Source organism: Xiphophorus hellerii, chromosome 16 (genome assembly GCF_003331165.1).
Source record: "Xiphophorus hellerii strain 12219 chromosome 16, Xiphophorus_hellerii-4.1, whole genome shotgun sequence".
Taxonomy (NCBI): domain Eukaryota; kingdom Metazoa; phylum Chordata; class Actinopteri; order Cyprinodontiformes; family Poeciliidae; genus Xiphophorus; species Xiphophorus hellerii.
Window position 1 is genome coordinate 21,027,199 of NC_045687.1, and position 20,592 is coordinate 21,047,790.

The following is a 20,592-nucleotide window of genomic DNA, read 5'->3' on the forward strand; positions in this document are numbered from 1 at the left end:
TAAATAGGACACACCTCTCCCGCAGGACAACATGACAAAAGGGGAGGGCCTAAGGGACGCAAACATTTTAAAGACAAAACCATAGAAGAAGAAATAAAAAGGAGGGGCTACTGTTCTTAAAGTAACACATTCAAAACAATGACAGCTTTTCGGTCAGGTAGAGAGCAATACAAACAACAACAAAAAAAGACATTTTGTGTAATTATAACAACCAGGTTACACCTGGATACAATACAAATATACGTACAGTTTCACATTTTGAACCGAATCACTAAAACAACCGAACTTTGCAGTCGCATTCAGGTTTATTTTGAGCAGAGCTCTGGCGTCTCCTCTGGATGGAGCTGCTGCTCATCTCTGGAGTCCAGCCTGAGTCAGCAGGCAGGAATCAGGAAGTGTGATCTAACGCTGGCACAGGAGCAGAGATGGCAGCATCCGGAACACGGTCCGGTAAGGCAGAGCGCCCTGCTGTTTCAGACGGTGCTGCGGCAGCGAGATTTAGGAATAATAATAACAGCGGAAGAGTGGGGGGGGGGGGGGGGGGGGGAGTGGGCGCTGTTTGCTGCAGCTCCGCTGCGTGTTTTCGGTATTTTTGCGATACTTGACGAGGCAAGACGGCAGCTTGCAAAGGGCGCTGCCACTTCTTGGAAAATTCAGCGTGATTCTGAACAGACGAGTTGTTGACACGCAAACACTCACACACACACAGACACACACACACACACACACACACACACTCTATAGAAACACACCGAGCGCAAAGATAAACAACAGATTGTCTTGTGTTATTGTCTGCCTGCATGTGGGAATTGGGTTAAAGTGAGTCCAGAGGAACTTGATAAGAGCTCACGGTCAGTTGGAGACATAAACAGCGGTATATTAAAACGTGGGTGTCGGCCATTTCTTTGCAGAGCTGAGGCTGGTGGTTCTGGGCCCGATCAAGCCGGGCAACAGAACCGCAGTCTGCTCCATCCTGGGCGTGGAAGAGAGCCGGCGGGACGCCGAGGCTCAGGAATGTACCAAACACAGAGGAGAAGCTGCTGGCAGGCAGGTAGGACAGAATCTAGACAGATCTGATCATATCACTGAAAGCAAAAGTGCATTTCATATTTTAAAGACTAATATGTAGATATTTTTAGTGGAGGTGGGCAATACTGCAATATTGCACAAATCAATCCGGCAGCGAGTGGGGCCAGTATCGCGCATACCGATACCAATAAGGCCGTTTTCGCCAATATCAATACTAATTATTTATTATATATTGTCAAACGTTTGACCTCGTTTTTGTTGTTTTTTTTACTTGAATAGTTTTGCTTAAACCTAGAACAGAATTTAGATGAAGCTGATGGATGTCTACAAAATACTTTAATAACATATTTGCATTATAAACAGAAACGATGGAGAAAGAAGAAGCACATTTGTGTGCACTGTTTTCTAAATAAAGTGCAAAAATACATTTTGAGGCCAAATCAAAGCAAATGTTTATTTATAGGAGAGTCGAGAAACTCTTACAGAAATAACATTAAATTTCATGAGAGAATCTGAAGCTAAAGTATTGATCCAATACTGATACAGACTTGGTATCGATTTTTGGCAATTTAGTGCAATATAGTCTCCTTTTTGTAGATTTCTGTACTGTAACTTTTTTATCTATATTCAAGAACTATTGACTTAAAACGAGCTCCTGTGTCTTCATATAACTGCCTGGTGTTGAGCTCCAGAACCACCGTGCCGCCACTCTCTCTCTCTGCCTCCCTGTAGGTCGTCGTGGTCTCCAGTCCAGCCTGGTACGACTCCGCCTGCAGCCCAGACGAGCGCAGGACCCACATTTCCTCCCTCGTTGCCTCATCCAGCCCCGGGCCCCACGCCTTCCTGCTCTGCGTCCCGGTGAACGAGCCCGCTCGCGATGAGTCGATGGCGCTGGACGCCCTGGCGAAGCTGTTCGGCCCCGCCGCCGTCAGCGGACGCACCGTCGTCCTCTTCACGCACACGGAGGAGCTGGGAGAGGACGAGACCCTGGAGCAGTACGTCGTCACGTGGCGCAAAGACCTCCGGCAGCTGGTGGAGAGGTGCGGCGACCGCTACCACACGCTGGAGAGCGGCGGCGGAGCGGCGGAGGAGGGCCGGGCCGTGGAGGAGCTGCTGGAGAAGGTGGAGGAGGCGGTGAAGGAGAGCGGAGGCAAACACCTGAGCTGCCCTCTGTACCGGGAGGCCGAGGAGCGGGTGAGGCAGCGGCAGACGGAGATCGTCCGGCAGCGGAGCGCCAACTCTTCGGCTTCAAACTTGCAGCAGGAAGTGATGGAGGAAGAAATGGAAGCGGTCAGAGACGAGGCGGAGAGGAGCACCGGCGACTTCGATTTGAATCTGGAGGATATTTTCCCCTCTGATGATAAGAGCGTCTCGCCCTCCTCCTCTGCCCCTCCGTTGCTTCTGCGGGGCCTATGGGAGCAGCTGGTGGACTGGGTCAGGTGGCTGTCCAGTCTGGTGAGGGTGGAGGCTCTGTTCGGATCCCTGGTGGGCCTGTTCGTTGGGGGGGCCATGGGCGGCACGGTGGGGGCCACTGTGGGGTCTGTGGCTACCGAAGTGAGCAGAAGGAAAACGGAAAAAACTAAATGAGGGGCCAATATTAAAACAAATATGCAAATTCACTGCTAACAGAGCTACAAATAGCTGAACTGCAAAAACACAAAATCTGACTTGAAATAAAACAAAACTAACTTACAAGTAACTTTGTGTCAAGATATAAAAGTTTGTTTTAAGTCAATAATTTCTTAAAGGTGATGAACAGTTCTAGTTCCACTCACACATTATGTCACTTATAACATGAGAAAATTGTCTCATTAGTGAAATAATCTGCCAGTGGAGCTAGTCCTTTTCAACAATATTTAAGAAACTATTGGCTTAAAACAAACCGCATCTTGCCAAAAATGTAATTTAGTCTTGTCTTATTTCAAGCGTATTAAGATATTTGGACTAGAAACTAAACCAGAAATACTTGGTTAGATTGAGTGTTTTTGCTGTTCAGTTATTTGCAGCTCTGTGTGGCTCAACTATGCGCTTACTGGGCAACACGTGTTAAAAGACTCAGCTTCACAGGGACGCTCGAAAAGGGGTTTCTGCATAAATAGGATCTAAAATCTAGTTTCTCATCAGATTATGGTTGGAGGTGTCATGGTTTGGGTTTGGTGGCCTTTATTAATTGGTACCTGGACAAACGAGTAGCTTGGGACTGGGAATCCTTAACACAACTGTGTTAAGGATTGTAGCTGCAAATCATAAAAAGTCTCTAAATCTGGAGACTCGACTCACTAGAACAGCCAATTTTCCATCTTGATGACAGATCAGTAGGAAGTGGGGAGCATCGACCAGCCAGAATGTCCTTAATTGTGGGTGATCGGTAGCGGTGCACTGATCGCAGTTTTCTGACTTATCACCGACCTTTATCGCAACGTGACGATGTGGAAAAGTTCTGGAGGCCTGAATACTTTCTATGAGGCGCCATGTGCATCAATATCTTCAGAAAATAAGTGAACCAAGTATCATCACTCTGGGTTATTTATAACTCGGCTACTTTTGTGGAGATGTGATAAGATATTAGTTCATATTTAAGAAATATTTTAGCATGTTTTAACCCCGATCACTGTTAACCTACCGAACAATTTAGCTTTAAACAAATCCTACTGCAGTTTATTGTTTAAAATAACGTCTTTGTTTCGATTGTTTGATTAACTTACTCCGTATTAAACCTGGAAAAATCCTCATTTCCATCTGTAGAGCTACGTTTCTCTTAGGGGTTTTGTCACTATGACCCAAACCCCTCCGAAACACGCATCCTAACTTTATTTCTGTAAATACTGACGATCATAAATCAAATTTAAACAGAAGATATCTAGAAAGAGAACGTCTTCTCCTGGTACATTCCCAGCTACTGAAACGTGTTTTGGAAGCATCCAGCAGTTCGTTTCTGCTCAGGATGTTGAGCATTTATTAAAGATGTCATTTCATCTTTGCAGCTAAGCGCAGACGGGGAATAATATTTGCTGCTTTGCCGTTAATTTAGGAATAATAAATACATACAGTAAAACTTTGCTGGACAAAAAGATCACATACTTGAAGTTATTTTTGGCTATAATTTTCCTCAACTGCTGTGCCTTAAACTGCTTTGTTTACTTGAGAAAAGTATTCACGCCCCTGTGTTATTATTCTGCCATTCCTGCCTCAACTTTGAGTAGGTTTCAATATTCCTTTAACTTATTCAAAGTGGAAAGAGTATAGAAAATGTTTTACATGCTTTTGTGTTAAGCTCCCCTAGGTTGCTCCCTAGTTGAACTTTAACTAGACCGGTCTAACACAAGAAAACCATTCCACTCTAGCTCTGGCAGATACCATCATTTTTCCTCTTTATAAAAAGTCACTAATTATAGCGAGAAAGTGGCAATGGTGCATCACTCTGCAATGGTTACAGTGGTTGAAGCATGAAAAAAGTTCAAAGTAAATGAATGCTACGTAATATGACGGCACATTGGCGCTATGCTAGAAAGAGGGGCAAAGTAGTAAATCTTCGGCAAAAATTTTTAAAAATTGGCCTCAGAAATTTTCTAGAAAAATTGACACAGCTGAGCTCCAAAAGTCGACATGTTGAAAATGTTTGACGTTTGGAGCTCAGAAAAGTCCACGTTTTATTTATTTTTCAAGAAAGTTCTCAGATTATTCTCCAAATTTCTGAATTTTCTGGCGGAAATTGACTCCATTCTTGTATCTACAGTGGATCCAACACGCCGTCGTGCTGATAGAAACTGACGCCTTCATTAGGTGATGCCAAGAATTACCCACAAGATGGCGGCGTTGATCTTTACGCGCGAGTTCATTGTGATCGTTTACAACTTACCTAGCAAATAAAAAGACTCTAAATAAACAACTCTTGACTATGACTCTGTGGTTACCTTTGATATCTTTTTATTTTTTTTTTATCAGGTTGTACTTTTTAAGAAAAACCCATCATATATGAACAGACGCAGCTAACTGAAAGTCTCCCTGCTGCCTCCCAGACTCTCTCCCTCTTCCACCGCGATGACTTACAGCCTTGACACTGACGTAATTGATACTCTGCTAAAAACCCTCCGTCACAAGCCGTCCTTTACATCTCTCTCGTTCGCTCGGGGCCTCTGCGAGCTGCCGGGCGGCCTCCGCCTCAAGTACAGCTAGGCGTTTCCGAATGTGGGTGGTCCGGTCCGGTCCGGGCGGGAGGGAGGGAGAGAATTAGCTCAGCTCTCATGTTCCCCCCCCCCCCCCCCCAGAAAAGAGAGTGGAGGCAGAGGGAGGGGAGAAAGAGAGAGAGAGTGAGTGAATGGGAATACATCTGTCTTCCAGATGTGGCCTCCTCTTGTCTGCAGCGGGGCTGGGAGGCGGGAGGGAGAAGAGAGAATGTCTTAAAAGTAAAGGAAAATTGGTGCTAAACAGTTTTTTATTGTCGGGGATTACACGTGCAGCAGAGTCCAGACCCGTCAGGATCCACTGCGTTGTTTTCCCTTCGCAAGCGAACCAAACCAGAACCTCTTGAAGTTGAACGTGTATGAGAGAACACCTGTCCAAATATTATTCAGTCTTAGCAGATGCACATCAGGAAGAAGATGGAGAGAAAGAGAGAGAGAGACGCAGTCGGGATCATTGGAGGTTTTTGTTTTTAAAGGGGAAAGTAGCAGAAATGAAGCTGCCGGCTGCCGGTGGCACCGCTGGGACACAGGAACCCACCAGGGATGAGGGCTGAGACTTAATTTGTGTTTGTGTACATAATCGGAGCCGAAATCTGCACAAACACTCGAGGGAGCGAAGCATTAACTCACACATACAACTTCCTCCTCCTCCTCCTCCTCTTCCTCTCACGGCTCCCCGCTTTTTGCTCGGTGTTTTTGGGCTCATCCGGCGGTATTTATTATTTTTTATTTAATTCTATTACTGCGCAGACAGCAGAGCGTAGGAAACACAAACAGGATGACGCACGTTTTCCTGAGGCGCGCCAGGGTTTCCACAGAAATGTTACTGCATCACTGCGACGGGGACGAGGGCGGCTGGAGCATTTTCTGATGCTTCTCCTTGTATTTGACTGAAAGGTTGAGTTTGGATAGAGAAGCAACTAAAAACTAAATAAGAGATTTTTTTTTTTTTTTTTTAAAATAGAGCCACAAAAAAAAAATGCGTTGAAAATATGAGCAGCTGTAGAGAAATTTAAAGGGAACAGAAAGTAGTGCCTTTAAATTCAGTGAGCATGTATCTGGGCTCGGCCCTCTTTACTTTGATGCCCCAAGATAAAAAATCCAGCACACACTTACACTCTGAAATCATCTATTTAATAACATTTCATTATTGTTAAAGAAGCAACATTTGTAGCTAAGATTTGGTTTTAGGGCAAAAAAAAAAAAAAACACTTTTACAAAGAGAGATGTGGATTTTCTTGCACGGAACATTAAATTAATGCAATATTATTATGGAAAAAAAAGCATATAGTTTGTGACTGAACGACAAGAAAAAAAGAACTGAACAACAGAAAAGCTGCTGAAATGTGCCTATTTAATAACTTAAATCAAAAAGCAACAGTTCTATAACAGTTTGGGCCTAAATTATTAAGTGCTATTTTGGAGGATTGAATTAAAAAATGTTTTTAAAATGTCGGCCAAAGAATGATGTTAATGCTGATATATCGCACATTTAAACTTTAGACAAAATCAAAATCAAGACCTAAATGCAACTAAGAATTTGTGGTAAGACTTAAAAATGGATATTAATAGACACAAACCTGAATGAGCAAAAATATATTATTAGGGTGATAATGGGTACAAAATGTACTGATGGACATGCAGGTTGAACTACTTTTAAATAGCACATTAGAATATAAAGTTAATACAACACAAGACAACCATTTTGATTGAGAATCAAAGCAAGTATGTGGATAGATAGTTGCATGTTTTTGTCGCAGATTGTAATGCCAGGGCTCATAAATCTCAATTTTCCCATCTACACATGCAAACACTCACACAGAGTTTTCTCAAGCCTCCACTTTGGGTGGAATCGTTTTTAGCGATAATAAAGTTTTTGTGTTTTCCCAGATATCTGGCCACATGCCCGTGCCTCCATTTCTGTATGGACGTTGCTAATAACGAGAACAATTTGCTGCAGATAAAAAAAAAACAACTATAGTCTCCAAGTGGCTGAACACAAATACAAGTCACATTTCAGATGATCTGTAAGCCATTTATAAAACCATGTGTCCTTTTCTCCTCCACTTAAACATTCTGAACTGCATTTATTGCACCAAACTCCATTAAAACAACTGTTTCAAAAGAACTGTAAGGAGTGATCACGTCTGCAAGGGTAAATTTAGTCAGAGCGTTTTAAAAATCACACACGTGAACGAGGACAAAAGTGAAACCCAGCATTGATAACAGCTTTTGGGAAATTGTTTATCTGATCCCGGAGCTGTTGGTGTGAGCCGACTTCGCTCTCCTCCTCCTCCTCTTCCTCCTCTCCTGGAGCGCTCGCTGCAATCCCTCTCATCTTTTTCCTATTAGTGCTGTTTTTAAGCGCCCTCCCAGTGTGAGCGGCGGTGTGTGTGTGTGTGTGTGTCTGAACACAGTTGTTTAAGCTTATTCCCCCATCCTGTGTATCCAGCGCATACTTTGCAACAGATTCACACAGGATGTGACATAAGATAAAAGTCCGACATCTGAGAGTTTCCTTTAATTCTGCGTCCATGTGAACATTTCTAGCACGAAAAGGAGTGCAACGTGTGTGCGAAAGGATCTAAATATTATGTTCAGAAACTGGGTCCAGCTGCAAACCGTATTTATCTCGCATGGTGATGCTGATGGCTTCATAAATGCGGCATGTGCCCGACGTCTACAGATGAATAATGTCACTCATTTATGCTTGTTTCCATACTTTTTAAATGGAGTAACCTTATCTGGACAGAAACTGTTCACTGCGCATGTGTACAGTAAGTTTTATCTGAAGAAAAACAAGCCGCAAAAAAAATTTAAAAAATAGCTCCACAAAACTAAGATGGCTAATAAAATGCAAAGGAGAAGGAGTGGGTGTCATGATAAGATCTGAAGTATTGGATTGAGATCTACATCTTAGTGTTTTTAAATAATCAGTATCAAGAGTCAAAGAATAAAATACCAACCTCTGGTTTTTCTGAGCTGCTTCACTTGCAAAATATGCAATTTGTGACTCCAATTATTTTCCAAAACGCACCTTTTTTTCATCTTGCATATAATCAAGTCATTGATGTTATCTTTTAAAAAAAAATCAAATTCCTGTCTGTCTCTTCATGTGACCTGCCCACAGAGAGCAGCTGAAACACTGCTCATCATATTTTACAACGTTCAAAGCTGTTTCTTTGTTTATAAAGCGAGAGAGCAGCTTTGTGAGTTTTATTGGCCGACCATGACCGTTTGCATTGATTTCTGCCGTCTGCTGAATTATCAGCAGATCGTATCAAAACAGAATGAACATCTTACGTTAGCTTAGCACCTCAGCTAACAGTGCTGTTGAACATGAAGAATTTCTTGAAGACCGACACTAGTTCTCAATTAAGCTTTTTGTGTTTTAGACTAGACAGGATTTCCTAAATTGTTCCTACGTGTGAGAATATCGAGAGAAATTTTCTTTTTTCCTAAAATACATTTTGGTAGCATTGCTTTTAAATGATCCGACTTTGGTCAAATGTTTTGTGCCTCATTTCACTAGTTTGTCCCAGAACTTTATGCCCAACATCATGTCTTAAAATGTAGCTTTAATATTTCAATGTTATGTTTGATTCCTCTTAATGACACCTGTTTTGTGAAGTGCACCAGTCCCTCCTCCAGTAACACTCCCACAGGATGATGTTCCCACCCCTGTACTTCTCAGTCAGGATGGTGTCGCGCAGCTAAGTTTACGCTTTCAAATATAACGACAATCATTTTGAATACTTTAGTTTTAGTTTCATCTGACTCCAGGACATATATCCATCTTTGTACGTCATTTCAATTCAATCCCATTTCCAGGAAATGCACTGCAACAGTACATTAAGCTCAATTTATAATTCAAATTAGTTTGAATCGTTTTCTAACATCTACAGATTGCAATCTTTTGTCTTTTGAGTAATGGCTTCGTAAAATTGACAAGTTAAGGTTGAACACAATGAGCTTTTTAGTAAAGACTGTTATCTGTTATTTTACTGGACTTCAAAGCTACTGACTTTTCAAACTCCTTCCATACGTAAATAGATATTAATGAAGTTTCAGGCTGGGACTTGGTATTGGCAGGATTAGAGTCTTATATCCACTGACAAGGTGTAAGCATAAACAGGAAAGAGTTGAAAATCCCTCCAGACAATATGGATGTGAAATCCCACAGAGCTGCTGAGGTTGTTGCTGCCTCGGACACACTCGTCATAAACACAGCGTCTTCTGTAACTGCAGCTGAGGAGCCTTAAGAAATGGGAGAGGCTCGACTCGAGCGCTGACCACAAACCTCCGTGACTTGTGCCTGAGGCAGATCCAGATGTTAGTGAGCACATCTTCTGAACAGAGAGAATAGACTTGGACAATGTCGAGTAGTCTGGTTGTTGATGTTTGTACTCGCCGCCATCATATGTTTGTCTCAAAAGAAAGGATGGCCGCCACATCTTTGTCATTAATCTTCCCTTGAACGAACGTCCTGTCACTTGGATAATTGGGCTCCAATAATACACACATCATAGCAACAAGCATGAATTGGATGACAGCAAATAAATTCCAACTCTGATAAACAAGGAGGACGAGGATTAGGTCACTAAATTATATGATGCCGTGAAAAAGTACTTGCCCACGTTCTAGATTTCGTCTACTTTTTCGTTTTTGTCACATCTAAATGTTTCAAACACATTTTAATATTAACCGGACTAGATATAAAGAGAGATTCAAATGGTATTTTTATTACAGCGTCTTAATCTGATTTTTCTATAGGCCGCTTGTAACACCTTATTTTTTTTACATTGAGCTACAGTACCAGAATCACTTCATTGCCATTAACACCAAATGCACTGCCGTCAGCTGCCACCGAAGCCATGGCGGCCACTGGAAACGTCCACTTTCCATCAAGTAAATGCAGTCAAAATGTCACAGGTCTCAAATGGATTTAATAATCAATATCATAATTTCAAAAATAATTATTTACTAACAGGTAATATCACTGACGTGTTTAACCAGCATTGGCATTCCCCAAACAGCAGCAGCTGCCAATGGAAGTCCATTACTAGCTGCCACGAATTGAGCTTGTCGTCTCTCCGGTTCTCTGTGGCCTTTTTAGCAATGGCAGCGGAGGACGTTAACAAAATCATTCTGACCTTGATGGCCACGCTTCCAAATATTGAATTAACATTAGCAGTCTCCTGGTTCAGCTCAACTCTTCACAGTGCAGGCAATTTCTGGTGAGCTACATAGCATCGAATCGGTGCATTACGTATGTTGCACAGTAAATAATGGAACAGTGTCAATTTGCGGGTTTCTTTATTGAAGACAACTGTCTGCAGACAGTTATGAGAGCAACAATGAGCATCTCCATTAATCAACAACCATTGGCTTGCTGAGTCGGGACTACTCACTTTGTTTGATATGCCCTCCGGAGGCAATCTGCTGCAACTACATGCTTACTGCCACCCTCGGTCTCAATAGGAGAAATGCAGCTTGAGGAATAATTTTCATATAACACAGGACAGTCTTCAAATGAAATTAAATAAATTAAGAGAGGGAGTTGTAATTATGTCTAATGTGTATTCTGTCACACATATGTCATGGCCAAACGTTAGCGACTTGGTAAAATTTAAAACTTCAGCAGACTGCACGCCTTCAGGAAGCAATCATTTCTTAATAGTCAAGAGTCCAGACACTCTGGAAGATGCAAATAGCGTAGATCAAGAAGTTGCTTTTTACCAGGCTACTTCAAAGCAGTGGCATGAAAACATAGAGGGATGTGCATGATGCGCATAAGGGATGACAATCACATTAAGAGGGGATAAAGTGCACTATCATGCTGCTCTCTGCAGGAGGCTATATTTAAAAAGAGGCCCAATGAGTTGCGGTGCGATAACGCAGCATGAAAGAAGCAGGGAAAGCTGGAGCTCTATTACTGTGTCAGCTCAGAGGAGTTAGCTGCCTCATGGTGCACCTCCTGCGACAGATGGGCTTTGAGGTCTCCAGGAGAGGGGATGGAGGGGGGGGCTTCAGTCAGAGCAGGAGACAACTCTCTCCTTGTGGAGCTGCGGTGCGGGCGCTGGACGGCCCCCTGAGCTCACCATAATTGATGAATAGCGTGGTCCACATTAAGTGACATGCGCCGTTGGCTGTAAGTGGGTGCGATGATTGGGGGCGCCTTTTGAAGCTGGGGGCCCTGAGCTGTGTTTGAACCATCAACAGAGACCTCTGCATCTCTGTAAAGGACACCAGACTGGCGGTTTGGTTTCACAAACAAACACACACATGCAGACACACTGCCCTCGGTAGTTTTATAGGGGTTTTTTTGGGGAGGGGGAGGTGGCCGTATTATTCCTGCTGCAACACGGGGCTTAACTCAAGACAGACCTGACCCGGGTCCTGCTCCTCAGCTGGATCAAGTCTTAATCCCGCCCTCGCCACATGAATGAGAGACGCAAAGAGGAGTTCCACATACATCAGACGTCACTCAGGTCCATACGCCGTCACGCAGCTTCTGATGCGGATCGGCGTGCTTCTAATAGAGGCCCGTACCAGACCAGAGGCGGAGACAGACACGCGGGAAGATTAGAGAAACATCTTGCACAAGAATACAGCAAACTTGCGCGCATGCAGTCAACCTGGAACTGATCTTCTACTACGCTCGCTTGTTTTCGCGGATCCACAGTGCCGACACATCGTCTGCCAGGAGAGCTGGCGGAGCTGACCCGTGACACCACTTCTAAGAGTGACGCCGCACAAAAGCAGTTTCTAAATAGGAGCTAGACTTAGGGAACCCTTTACGGTAAGCGGTGACTAACAAGCCCCAAACAATGCTGGGAAGCAGCCAAAACTCCATCCCTGCAACACGAGCTCCCACTCTCACCCAAGCACATAATAACTCCTGCTCAAGAGCCTGTTATTGTAGTATCTTTTTTAAGCGGTGCCAAACCCAAAACACTCTCCACTCGCACAAAACCTTGAGCAAACAGGGGGTGCGGGCGATTCTTTCCAAAGACTGCGCCCACCATGCAGGCGAGAGGAACTCTCACTGGGTTCGCCTCAAGGTCCAGCTCCCACTGTAAGAATTCTGGGGTGCCTACCAGGCCTGTTGATCCTTCTCTGGCGCCCCCCTCGAGTGGACACCCAGCTCAGTCTCCAACTAAAACCGGAATAAAGGCCTTCACTGAGCAGGGATGGGCCTCTGGTTTCTTTGAAAACATGCATCTTGCAGAAAGGCGGAGAAAAACATGCACTAACCATGACTTGCAGGATGAAGGCAAAAAAACAATTTAGGCCTAAGATGTGCAGCGGTGATGTGGCTTAAATTCTTTCCAGAGATGGCAGTGGCCTCAGTTTGCAGATCATAAGATGGTGTGGTAAAGAAAACAACACTTTACATGTGGCTAGTTTGGGTGCTAGCTCTCTTTGCCACAGAAGACCTGCTGCAATTTTTTACAGTGCCATGCAAAACTGTTGATATCTCTTGAGCTTAGCCAAGTTGTGTCACTTTACAACTAGAGGTTGGGATTTTACGTGACAAGTGCATGATTGTGAAATGGAGGGAAAACACTGTACCTTTTATAAATCTGTTCACCAAATATGAAAAGTGTGTCATGTGTCTTCTTAACTACCTTTCACTGTAATTACAGCTGCAGGTTCACCTTTCAATACTTGTGGTTATGTGTTACTGAACTCTGCAGTTACTGACCTATAGCAAACAGCTGTTTGGGGAGTACTTCTACTTACACATGACCCGAGAATATATACATGTGAATATGTGTAACATGTGTCCACTAGCGAGGCATGACGTGTCATGTTGTTAGCAGAATCTGTTGGATCAGAACTGAGAGGGCTTGCTAGCATGGTGGTATGGATTATGCTTCAGGAAATTATCTGTAAGCCTGGTGTTGGAAGGACGGGCGGGTGGACGGATGGATGGATGAGAGCCCGTCCAATCATCCATGAATGGATGGCTGAATTTCAACGTTTGAAATTTATGCATTCTTTTCCTTCCTCTTGGTGTTGGGCTATCTCATAACGTACAAATGAAATGCATTGAAGTCTGTGGCTGTACCTTGACAAAATGTTAAAACCTTCAAGAGGTACGAATACTTTAACAAGACACAGTATGTAAGGGCATCTATGTCAAAAAATGAATCTGTTGTCCTCTCTTGAGAGGGATTTGTTTTCCCTGATCAAAGAATGTGCTGAAGGCTTTTCCACAGCACACTTTCACATTATTGTGCTTCAGTTTGTGTTCAGGCATGGGCCAAAGCAAGGGGAGTGTGTGAGAGACAAATTCTGAGAGAAACAGACAGATTGCGGTGGCTTTGATGTGCACTCACAGCTCCATCCTCAGAAAAGACACAAGGAAGAGGGGAAAGCTGAATCCCGGCACAAACCACTACAGTGAAAGAGTGTGTGGGAATGTGTCGGAGCGTGCCATCGCAGGAACGAGGCTCAGATACATCCATGCCTGTGTGCGGACTATCAGGATGTCAATCAAGAGGAGTGATGAAGCAGAAAGAATTTTTTTTCACCCCCCCTACTCTCTTTCAAATAATCCTGGAGTGAAGGAGACAACTGAAACGCCTTTAAAAGGAGACAAACCAGCTCACACCACATCTGAACTTTGCTGTGTTCTCCCGTTCTCCAACACCAATGTGCTCCCCACATGTCTGACTTCCTGCTTACGGTTGTTGGGGGAGTTTGGCTGTGTGCATGTCCTGGATATTAGGAGAGGGCTGTCTCCGGGTGAGTGCTGACAGCCCGTCACTTAGCGCTGTAATGATGACTCGCTCCATCAAAAGCTTGCACAGCTGCGTTAGGAAAATAGGCATAAATCAGTAATTCGCAACCCGTGTTCCCTGATTCACCCTCACACCCTGCCGCATCACCACCTGTCATGTTAGAAACGTCTTTATTTAGGTAGACGTCATTATTCAGTGATTACTCAGTCTGTTGGTGTTTGACACCCAATTCATGACCTTTGTTGCATTTCTAAGTTCAATGTCTGCAACATTAATTCAATGTTGCAGACATTGAACTGATTGAGCAACATTGAGCTAATGTTGCTCAATGTTGATCTGTCTGTCAGTCCATCCGTTTGTCCTGTCATTTATCCATCGGTCCATCTGTCTGTCTGTCCGTCCATCCATCCTCCATTTATCCATCCATCTATCTGTCCATCCGTTTGTCCTGCCATTTATCCAATCTGTACCAATCTGTTTGTCCATCCATCCTCCATTCATCCATCCGTCCATCCATTCACCATCCATCTGTCCATCCATGCTTTTGTCCTGTTATCATCCTTCTATCCATGCACCAATCTGTTCATCCATCCATTTGTCCACCCATCATCTCTCTGTCCATCCCGTTTGTCCTGTAATTCATCTGTCTGTCTATCTGATCATCCACTAAACCATCCAGACATCCATCCACTAATAATTTCATTCATGCATTAATATGTTCGTCCGTCCATCTGTCCATCAAGCCACGGATGGACGGTCCAGCCATTCATCCATTAATATGAATTGCGTCACCTCTGGCTTGAATGGGTGCAAAAACTCACAGCTCTCTTAGTGCAAACAGATCATGCAGATATGGAGCAACATCAATGTTTTTCCAATCTAAATTCCAAGATTACTTCATGTTTCAGCACAACGCCAGACCCCAGTCACAGCCAACATCTGAATACACCATCACTCACTGCAGCGCGGCCGACCGACGGCACGCACCCAGCAGCCGGGGCCCTCAAATGAAAAACTATAGCCTGCATCGTTCACGTGGCCCACCTAATAATTAACGGATGCCGTGACTCAACTCGGTCACGGCGCTGTAATTATCCAAGGAGGTTGTCATATTTATTTAACCAGGAAGCTAAGACGGCTGAAGTCCAGCCAGGTCGTGTGTTAGACGGTGTCGGATTAAAGCCACGACACAGTGAGCCAATTCTCCTCCCGCATCAGGAGCAGGGTGGTCTTGGCGCCGCCTGTGCAAAATGTGTGTTTGGCTTGTTTGTGAGGGTGTCACAACAGCATGACCTGGGGAAAATTTCTTAACATCCACACTAATTCTGCTGAGACGTCCTGCGGGTCCAACATAAGTGGGAACAGAGCCAACAAGGCCGCCATTGACGCCGACCCCTACCTCCGTCGCGTCTCTTCACCCTCCCACGTCGCTACGTCCCGGCAGTGGTGCTTCAGGTGCAGGGACTCTGCTGTTTCCAATTAGCCGGGTATAAATTAGCATCGCTCTGCCTTGTCCTCTATCCAAACATTGCCGTCTCTTCATCCCTGTCGACCCCCGCACACTTCGCTCTGCCTCTGACCTCCCGCTTGTTTTCGCTCGTGACATAAATTTCCTCCTCCTTTATGGCTCTTGTCTTCAACCTCTTGCACCCCACTAACTCACGCTGTGTCGCCGTTGATGTGCAGTGCGTTTGGTGTAAAGAGCCTCCATTTTCCAATCAATGAGAGCATAAATCCTGCTTCATATATCAAAACGTGAAGGGAAAATAACTTCTGGTTTTTACAGTACGGTCTGGTTAGCCGTGATATTTCATAGCAGACAAGGACACAACCCGGAACGTGCGCTCTGATAAGGTCACACGGAGTTTCAATTACACCAGAGGTGAGAAGACACGGCCGTATTCCTCGACTTACGGCCCATTTTTTGCGAGCCTTCTTCTCCTCCACAGGTCAGTCTGTTAAAGCCGGTGTTGTTTTTTCCAGGGCGGAGAGATCAGCTGCGAGCAGGACCTGAGGTCAACGTGGCACAGAGGGTTCACATCTGTTCAAATAAATTCTCCGCTGTGCCATCAGCAGTAAAAACACACACACGTACTGTTCACAAGGAATCCACGCGCTGATGGAATGTAAGGCGGTGTGTTTACTTTGACTTTGTATATCCAGGGGAAATATCCCAAATGTTTCCTAAAATTCCTTCACAAGGGACATTTAGAAAATTAAAAATAAGGCTTTAGAGCAACTTTGCATAAACAGAAGACGTAAACAGATTTTGTGATGTAAATTATTCTCTGCCACATATTTTATGGCATTTAACCCGTACAACAGAACACAAACAAATTTGTTAGAAGGAAAACACTAAAAATGAAAAAAAGTGAAACAATGCAGTTGTTCAAAATGTTTGACCAAAGTCATATAGCTTAAAAACAATTATCCCTTATTACTAAGTTTTCTGTCTTTTAACAAATAAAAATAATTTTAATAATTCTTGCTGATCTAAAATGAGAATTTTTTTTAATTTATTTTACCCCTCCAGGGGGTCTTTTGTGGGCTCTAGTGTCCCTTATATGACAGTAGGCTGACAGGAAACGGGGAAGTAGAGGGGGGAAGACATGCGGCAAATATCGTTGGGTCCGGGAGTCGAACCTGCGAAGGCCGCGTCGAGGACTCAAGGCCTCCAAATATGAGTCGCGCTAACCGCTACGCCACCACGGCACCTAAAACGAGAATTTTGGTGTGACTTAACTTCAGACAGTGAGAAAAAAATGTGCAGGCCTCTTTTTATTCAGAGTATCTGGATTCACTGTATGTCACAGGTTACGTCAAATAATTGATGGCAATTATTTTCACCAACCAGCTATTAGACATAGAGGACTTTTCACATCGTGTACACTTACGACTTACTAACTTACAAGTAACTTTTCATCAAGATATGGGAGTTTGTTTTAAGTCAACAATTCCTTAAGATTGGTGAAAAACTACTAAATCCACTGGCAGATTATTTAACTTTTGAAACGGGAACAATGTTTTGCCATAAGTGAAGTAATCTGTGGATCTAGTACTTTTCACCAGAAGCTACACCAAAATTACTTAGTAAGATTTTTGTGTTTTTGCAGTGCAGTCCTGCTCCAGGATTAAACCAGACAAGATGAAACGACTCCAGTTTCTTTTTTAATTGATAGATCAAAAGTTTTAGAGTTAACATAATTTGCGCTATAATGTGTAAAACGGTTTAATACGCCACATCAATGTGGGGGTTTTTTGTGACACCGCGACGTGATAAAATGTGGTGTTCTTCATCTGCAATTGTGCTTTCAGACTTAAACACAGACGCTTTCGCAGGAAGGGTTACAACACCAAGCAGAAAAAAATAAAATAAAATAAAATAAAATAAAAGCGAGCAGCATAAAAATATCACATCATTAACTTTTCTCTGATTTTGGGCACCTGTCATGTGTGGGTTTTATTCTCCTCTCTCTTTTTTTTTTTTTTACAAGCTCACACTCCCGTCACAGAAAACACTGGAGGGAGGGAAACACACTGAGTGTGTTCTCTACGGGATGCGCAGCGTTCACAGGGATCAAATGCTTCTAAGGTGTAGGACGTATACGTGTGTGTGTGTGTGTGTGTGTGTGTGTGGGTGTACTCCAACCTCTCTGCCGCTACCAAGTCTTTTTTACAGAGCGCAGGACCTCCGTGTGCCCTCTGAGCTTTTTTTTTTTTATGAGCTCCAGCTTATCCCATGAATTGCAGAGCAAACAGGAGTTGGCCCGGTTTTTACGGGACTCCTGGGGGAAACAACAAGAGTGAGGAAAACAAGAGAGCAAAAATAAATCGTAGCTGTCAGCTGGCGGTGGGAGGGGGGCTCTGGTCTCTAGTGGAGGTGGGTGGGGGGCTATGGTCTCTGGTGGAGGTGGGTGGGGGTTGGGAGGTTTAACACTAGAATAGCTCAAGTTAGTCCACTTTGACGTATACCTATTTCGGCTTGGATAGTCCAACTGGCCTGAAGGATTTTATCTAGCAGGTGCTTTTGTTCAGTAAATAGGGCCATTACCTTATCAGTACCCTGGTAATGGCCTCAACGCATCTCACAGTTGCACAATAGACTTAGACTTCGACTTCGACTTAGACTGACTTTGTTGTCATTTTCAATGCACAGGGTGTATAAAGAACGAAATTTCGTTGCATACGGCTCAGGACAATGTTTGAGGAGAAAAATGTTCGCTGGTTGACCTGACACTTCGCCCTTTTGCCTGGGCTGGGTGTGGAAGGTTGTTCCCGAAGCAGTTTCTCCTTGTGTGCCTTCTTCTCATTCACATGAGAGTTACCGAACTCTTTAGCAAGTTCAACAAGGAAGTCTACCCGTCTCTCCTTCACCCCAGTGCATGCCTGATAAAGCACATGTGCATTCAGTGCTGCCATGTCAATCAGGTTGTAGAACACCGCAACTGGCCATCTCCGTGTTCCTGCACGCACGCTGTACTCCCGCACCATTTGGTCCATCACATCCACACCACACTTTGTTTTGTTGTAATCTGTGACCGTGTTTGGCTTCCTTTTGGTGGTATCCTCAGTCTCAACCACGCTGTGCATGCTGCTCTTTCTAAACTGTCATTTTATATCCTCTTAGCTTTATTTCAAAGAGAAACATTACTAATTTCTTTTAGAAAAACCTTTGCACATTTCTTGAAACAGATTGTATGTTTTGCAAACTCTATGTACATTTGGCAAAATGACCTGGATAATGCAGCACAACATCATGGATCAGCTGCAAAAGGTCACATCTCTCCAAAAACACTTCATGTATGCTTCAAAACTAAACTGAAGAGCACTACCTACAGGAGAGTCTACTGTAGAGCTGCCTCCATCATAGATTGCACCCACCCCCAACATGGACTATTCACATTCCTACCTTCTGGCCTGACGGTCAACGACCACATTTACAATTGAAGAAGGGATGCTAATTTGAGCCATCAGAGTCGTCAGGGTGGACTCCGGCCTTTTGGCCCTGGTGAGCCGATATGGGAAGGACTCGAAAACTGAGCTATTTTAATTGTTATCTGACGGATTAGGAAGAAAAAATAACATATTGGAACGAGGTGACGACTGCGAGTTGAGTAGTAACTAATTATAGTTACTTGAGTAACGATTTGAAAAAAAAAAAAGCACTTTTAGGAGAATCTTTAACTTTTACATGAGTAATATGATTTATTATGAAGCATCGCTCCTCTTAAACAAGTAAAGTTTCTGGATGGATATCGTGAGTAACTTCACCAAAGGAAGAACAACGTCGCCTTCCTAAAATAATGGCCTAAATTTTTACCAAAACATTTAGGCAAAAAAAAAAAAAAAAAAAAAGGCACCACCTTTTTCTTTTCAAAAGAAAGATTTATAATAAAAAAAAGCAAAAGAAATCACATTTAGCAAAAAAATAACCCCCAAAAAACCAGTTTATTATTTTAGAAAGGACAGCAAGTTCACAACACAACCCACATATACCTGGAGTTTTTGTCACAGTTTCATGTTTTATATTGAAAGTAATTGATCTGTAAAAAAAAATGGCCTGATTTAGCTAATTTACAATTGTTAATAATTTTCCTTTTGGTCTTTAAGATACCAAATTTTCCACATAACTATATTTTGGTCCGTCTGATGATGTAGTTTTTAAACTATCAAATGATTGATGCTTTGATCAGTTACTCAGTACTTTTTTTTTTTTTTTTACCAAATACTTTTTTTAGTCCAATTAATTTCTTTGACGGCTACTTTTTACTTTTACTCGAGTAAAAATACGTCGTGGTAGAGCTACTCTTACTTGAGTATGATGTTTGGCTGCTCCACCCACCTCTAATGAAGACAAAGCGCTGAGCGTGAACCTTCGTCCAGCGATACCGGCTCCCTCCTCCACGAGAGTCTCCAAGATAAACATGGCTGCTTTCTTCCTCCTGACCTCACCTCATCCCTCCTTTTTTTCACCCACTCTCGTCTTCTCTGCTCCTCTTTGTTACTTCCTTTCCTTCTCGCCGTCCAGATGTTTGGCCCCGCAGCAGCAGCAGCAGCAGCAGCAGCAAGGCGCTCTGCTCCTGAGAACGAGGAGAACCACAAAGCTGAACGATGGGAATCTCCAGCCTGGATCGGAATGCTTCTCTTCCCCCCCTCCCGACCATCCATCTCCATCAGGGGATACGCATTTGTTTGACTTGAGATGTGATTATGTTTTCCCTTCCTCACACCTGCAGCTTCCTCTGACCCATGTTCTCCCGCCCACCCACTCCTTCGGACTCTCTCTGATCAATCGCTTTCACTTGGAAAAACAGTCGTCCAGCAGCTACTCCGTCCTTTTGTCCGATATATTTCTCCCTCCCACCAGATGCTGGTTCTCAAACTATTTTAATCCTGAGCAGTCGTACAATGATTAAGGAAGTGTAAAAAGTCAACCAGCAAAATGTTAGATCCTTTAATCAGTGTTTCTACACTGAAAAACGATGACAAACAGGTGATCCAACCGTTTTTAAAAATTCAGTTGTTACAAGTAATCAAATTAGGTTTGTCCAAGTAAATATTTAATATATTATGAAGTTGTCATGTTAAGCAAGCATAAATAAATTAAATTTGACAAACTTAATTTAATT

The 20,592-nt window shown here is 43.4% G+C and overlaps 1 protein-coding gene and 1 long non-coding RNA gene across 2 annotated transcripts; one reads left to right on the forward strand and one right to left on the reverse strand.

Moving 5' to 3' along the window:
* Nucleotides 1-326: 326 nt before the first annotated feature.
* On the forward strand, nt 327-2,734 carry LOC116735138 (GTPase IMAP family member 7). Its single transcript, XM_032586779.1, has 3 exons — nt 327-450; nt 912-1,051; nt 1,762-2,734. The coding sequence occupies exons 1-3, from the start codon at nt 426-428 to the stop codon at nt 2,614-2,616; spliced, it is 1,020 nt and encodes a 339-aa protein (XP_032442670.1). The 5' UTR covers nt 327-425; the 3' UTR covers nt 2,617-2,734.
* On the reverse strand, nt 2,455-20,231 carry LOC116735142 (uncharacterized). Its single transcript, XR_004342336.1, has 3 exons — nt 19,806-20,231; nt 17,613-17,748; nt 2,455-2,575 (listed from the first exon to the last, which is right to left on the reverse strand). It is a non-coding gene; the product is annotated as an uncharacterized LOC116735142 (long non-coding RNA).
* Between the last annotated feature and the right edge of the window lie 361 nt (nt 20,232-20,592).

What these genes read in the sequence shown, in the direction of transcription:
- LOC116735138 (XM_032586779.1), top strand. Translation starts at nt 426, where the DNA reads ATGGCAGCATCCGGAACACGGTCCG. An exon ending in AGCATCCGGAACACGGTCCG is followed by an intron (nt 451 to 911) that starts GTAAGGCAGAGC and finishes ATTTCTTTGCAG; the next exon opens with AGCTGAGGCTGGTGGTTCTG. An exon ending in GAGAAGCTGCTGGCAGGCAG is followed by an intron (nt 1,052 to 1,761) that starts GTAGGACAGAAT and finishes GCCTCCCTGTAG; the next exon opens with GTCGTCGTGGTCTCCAGTCC.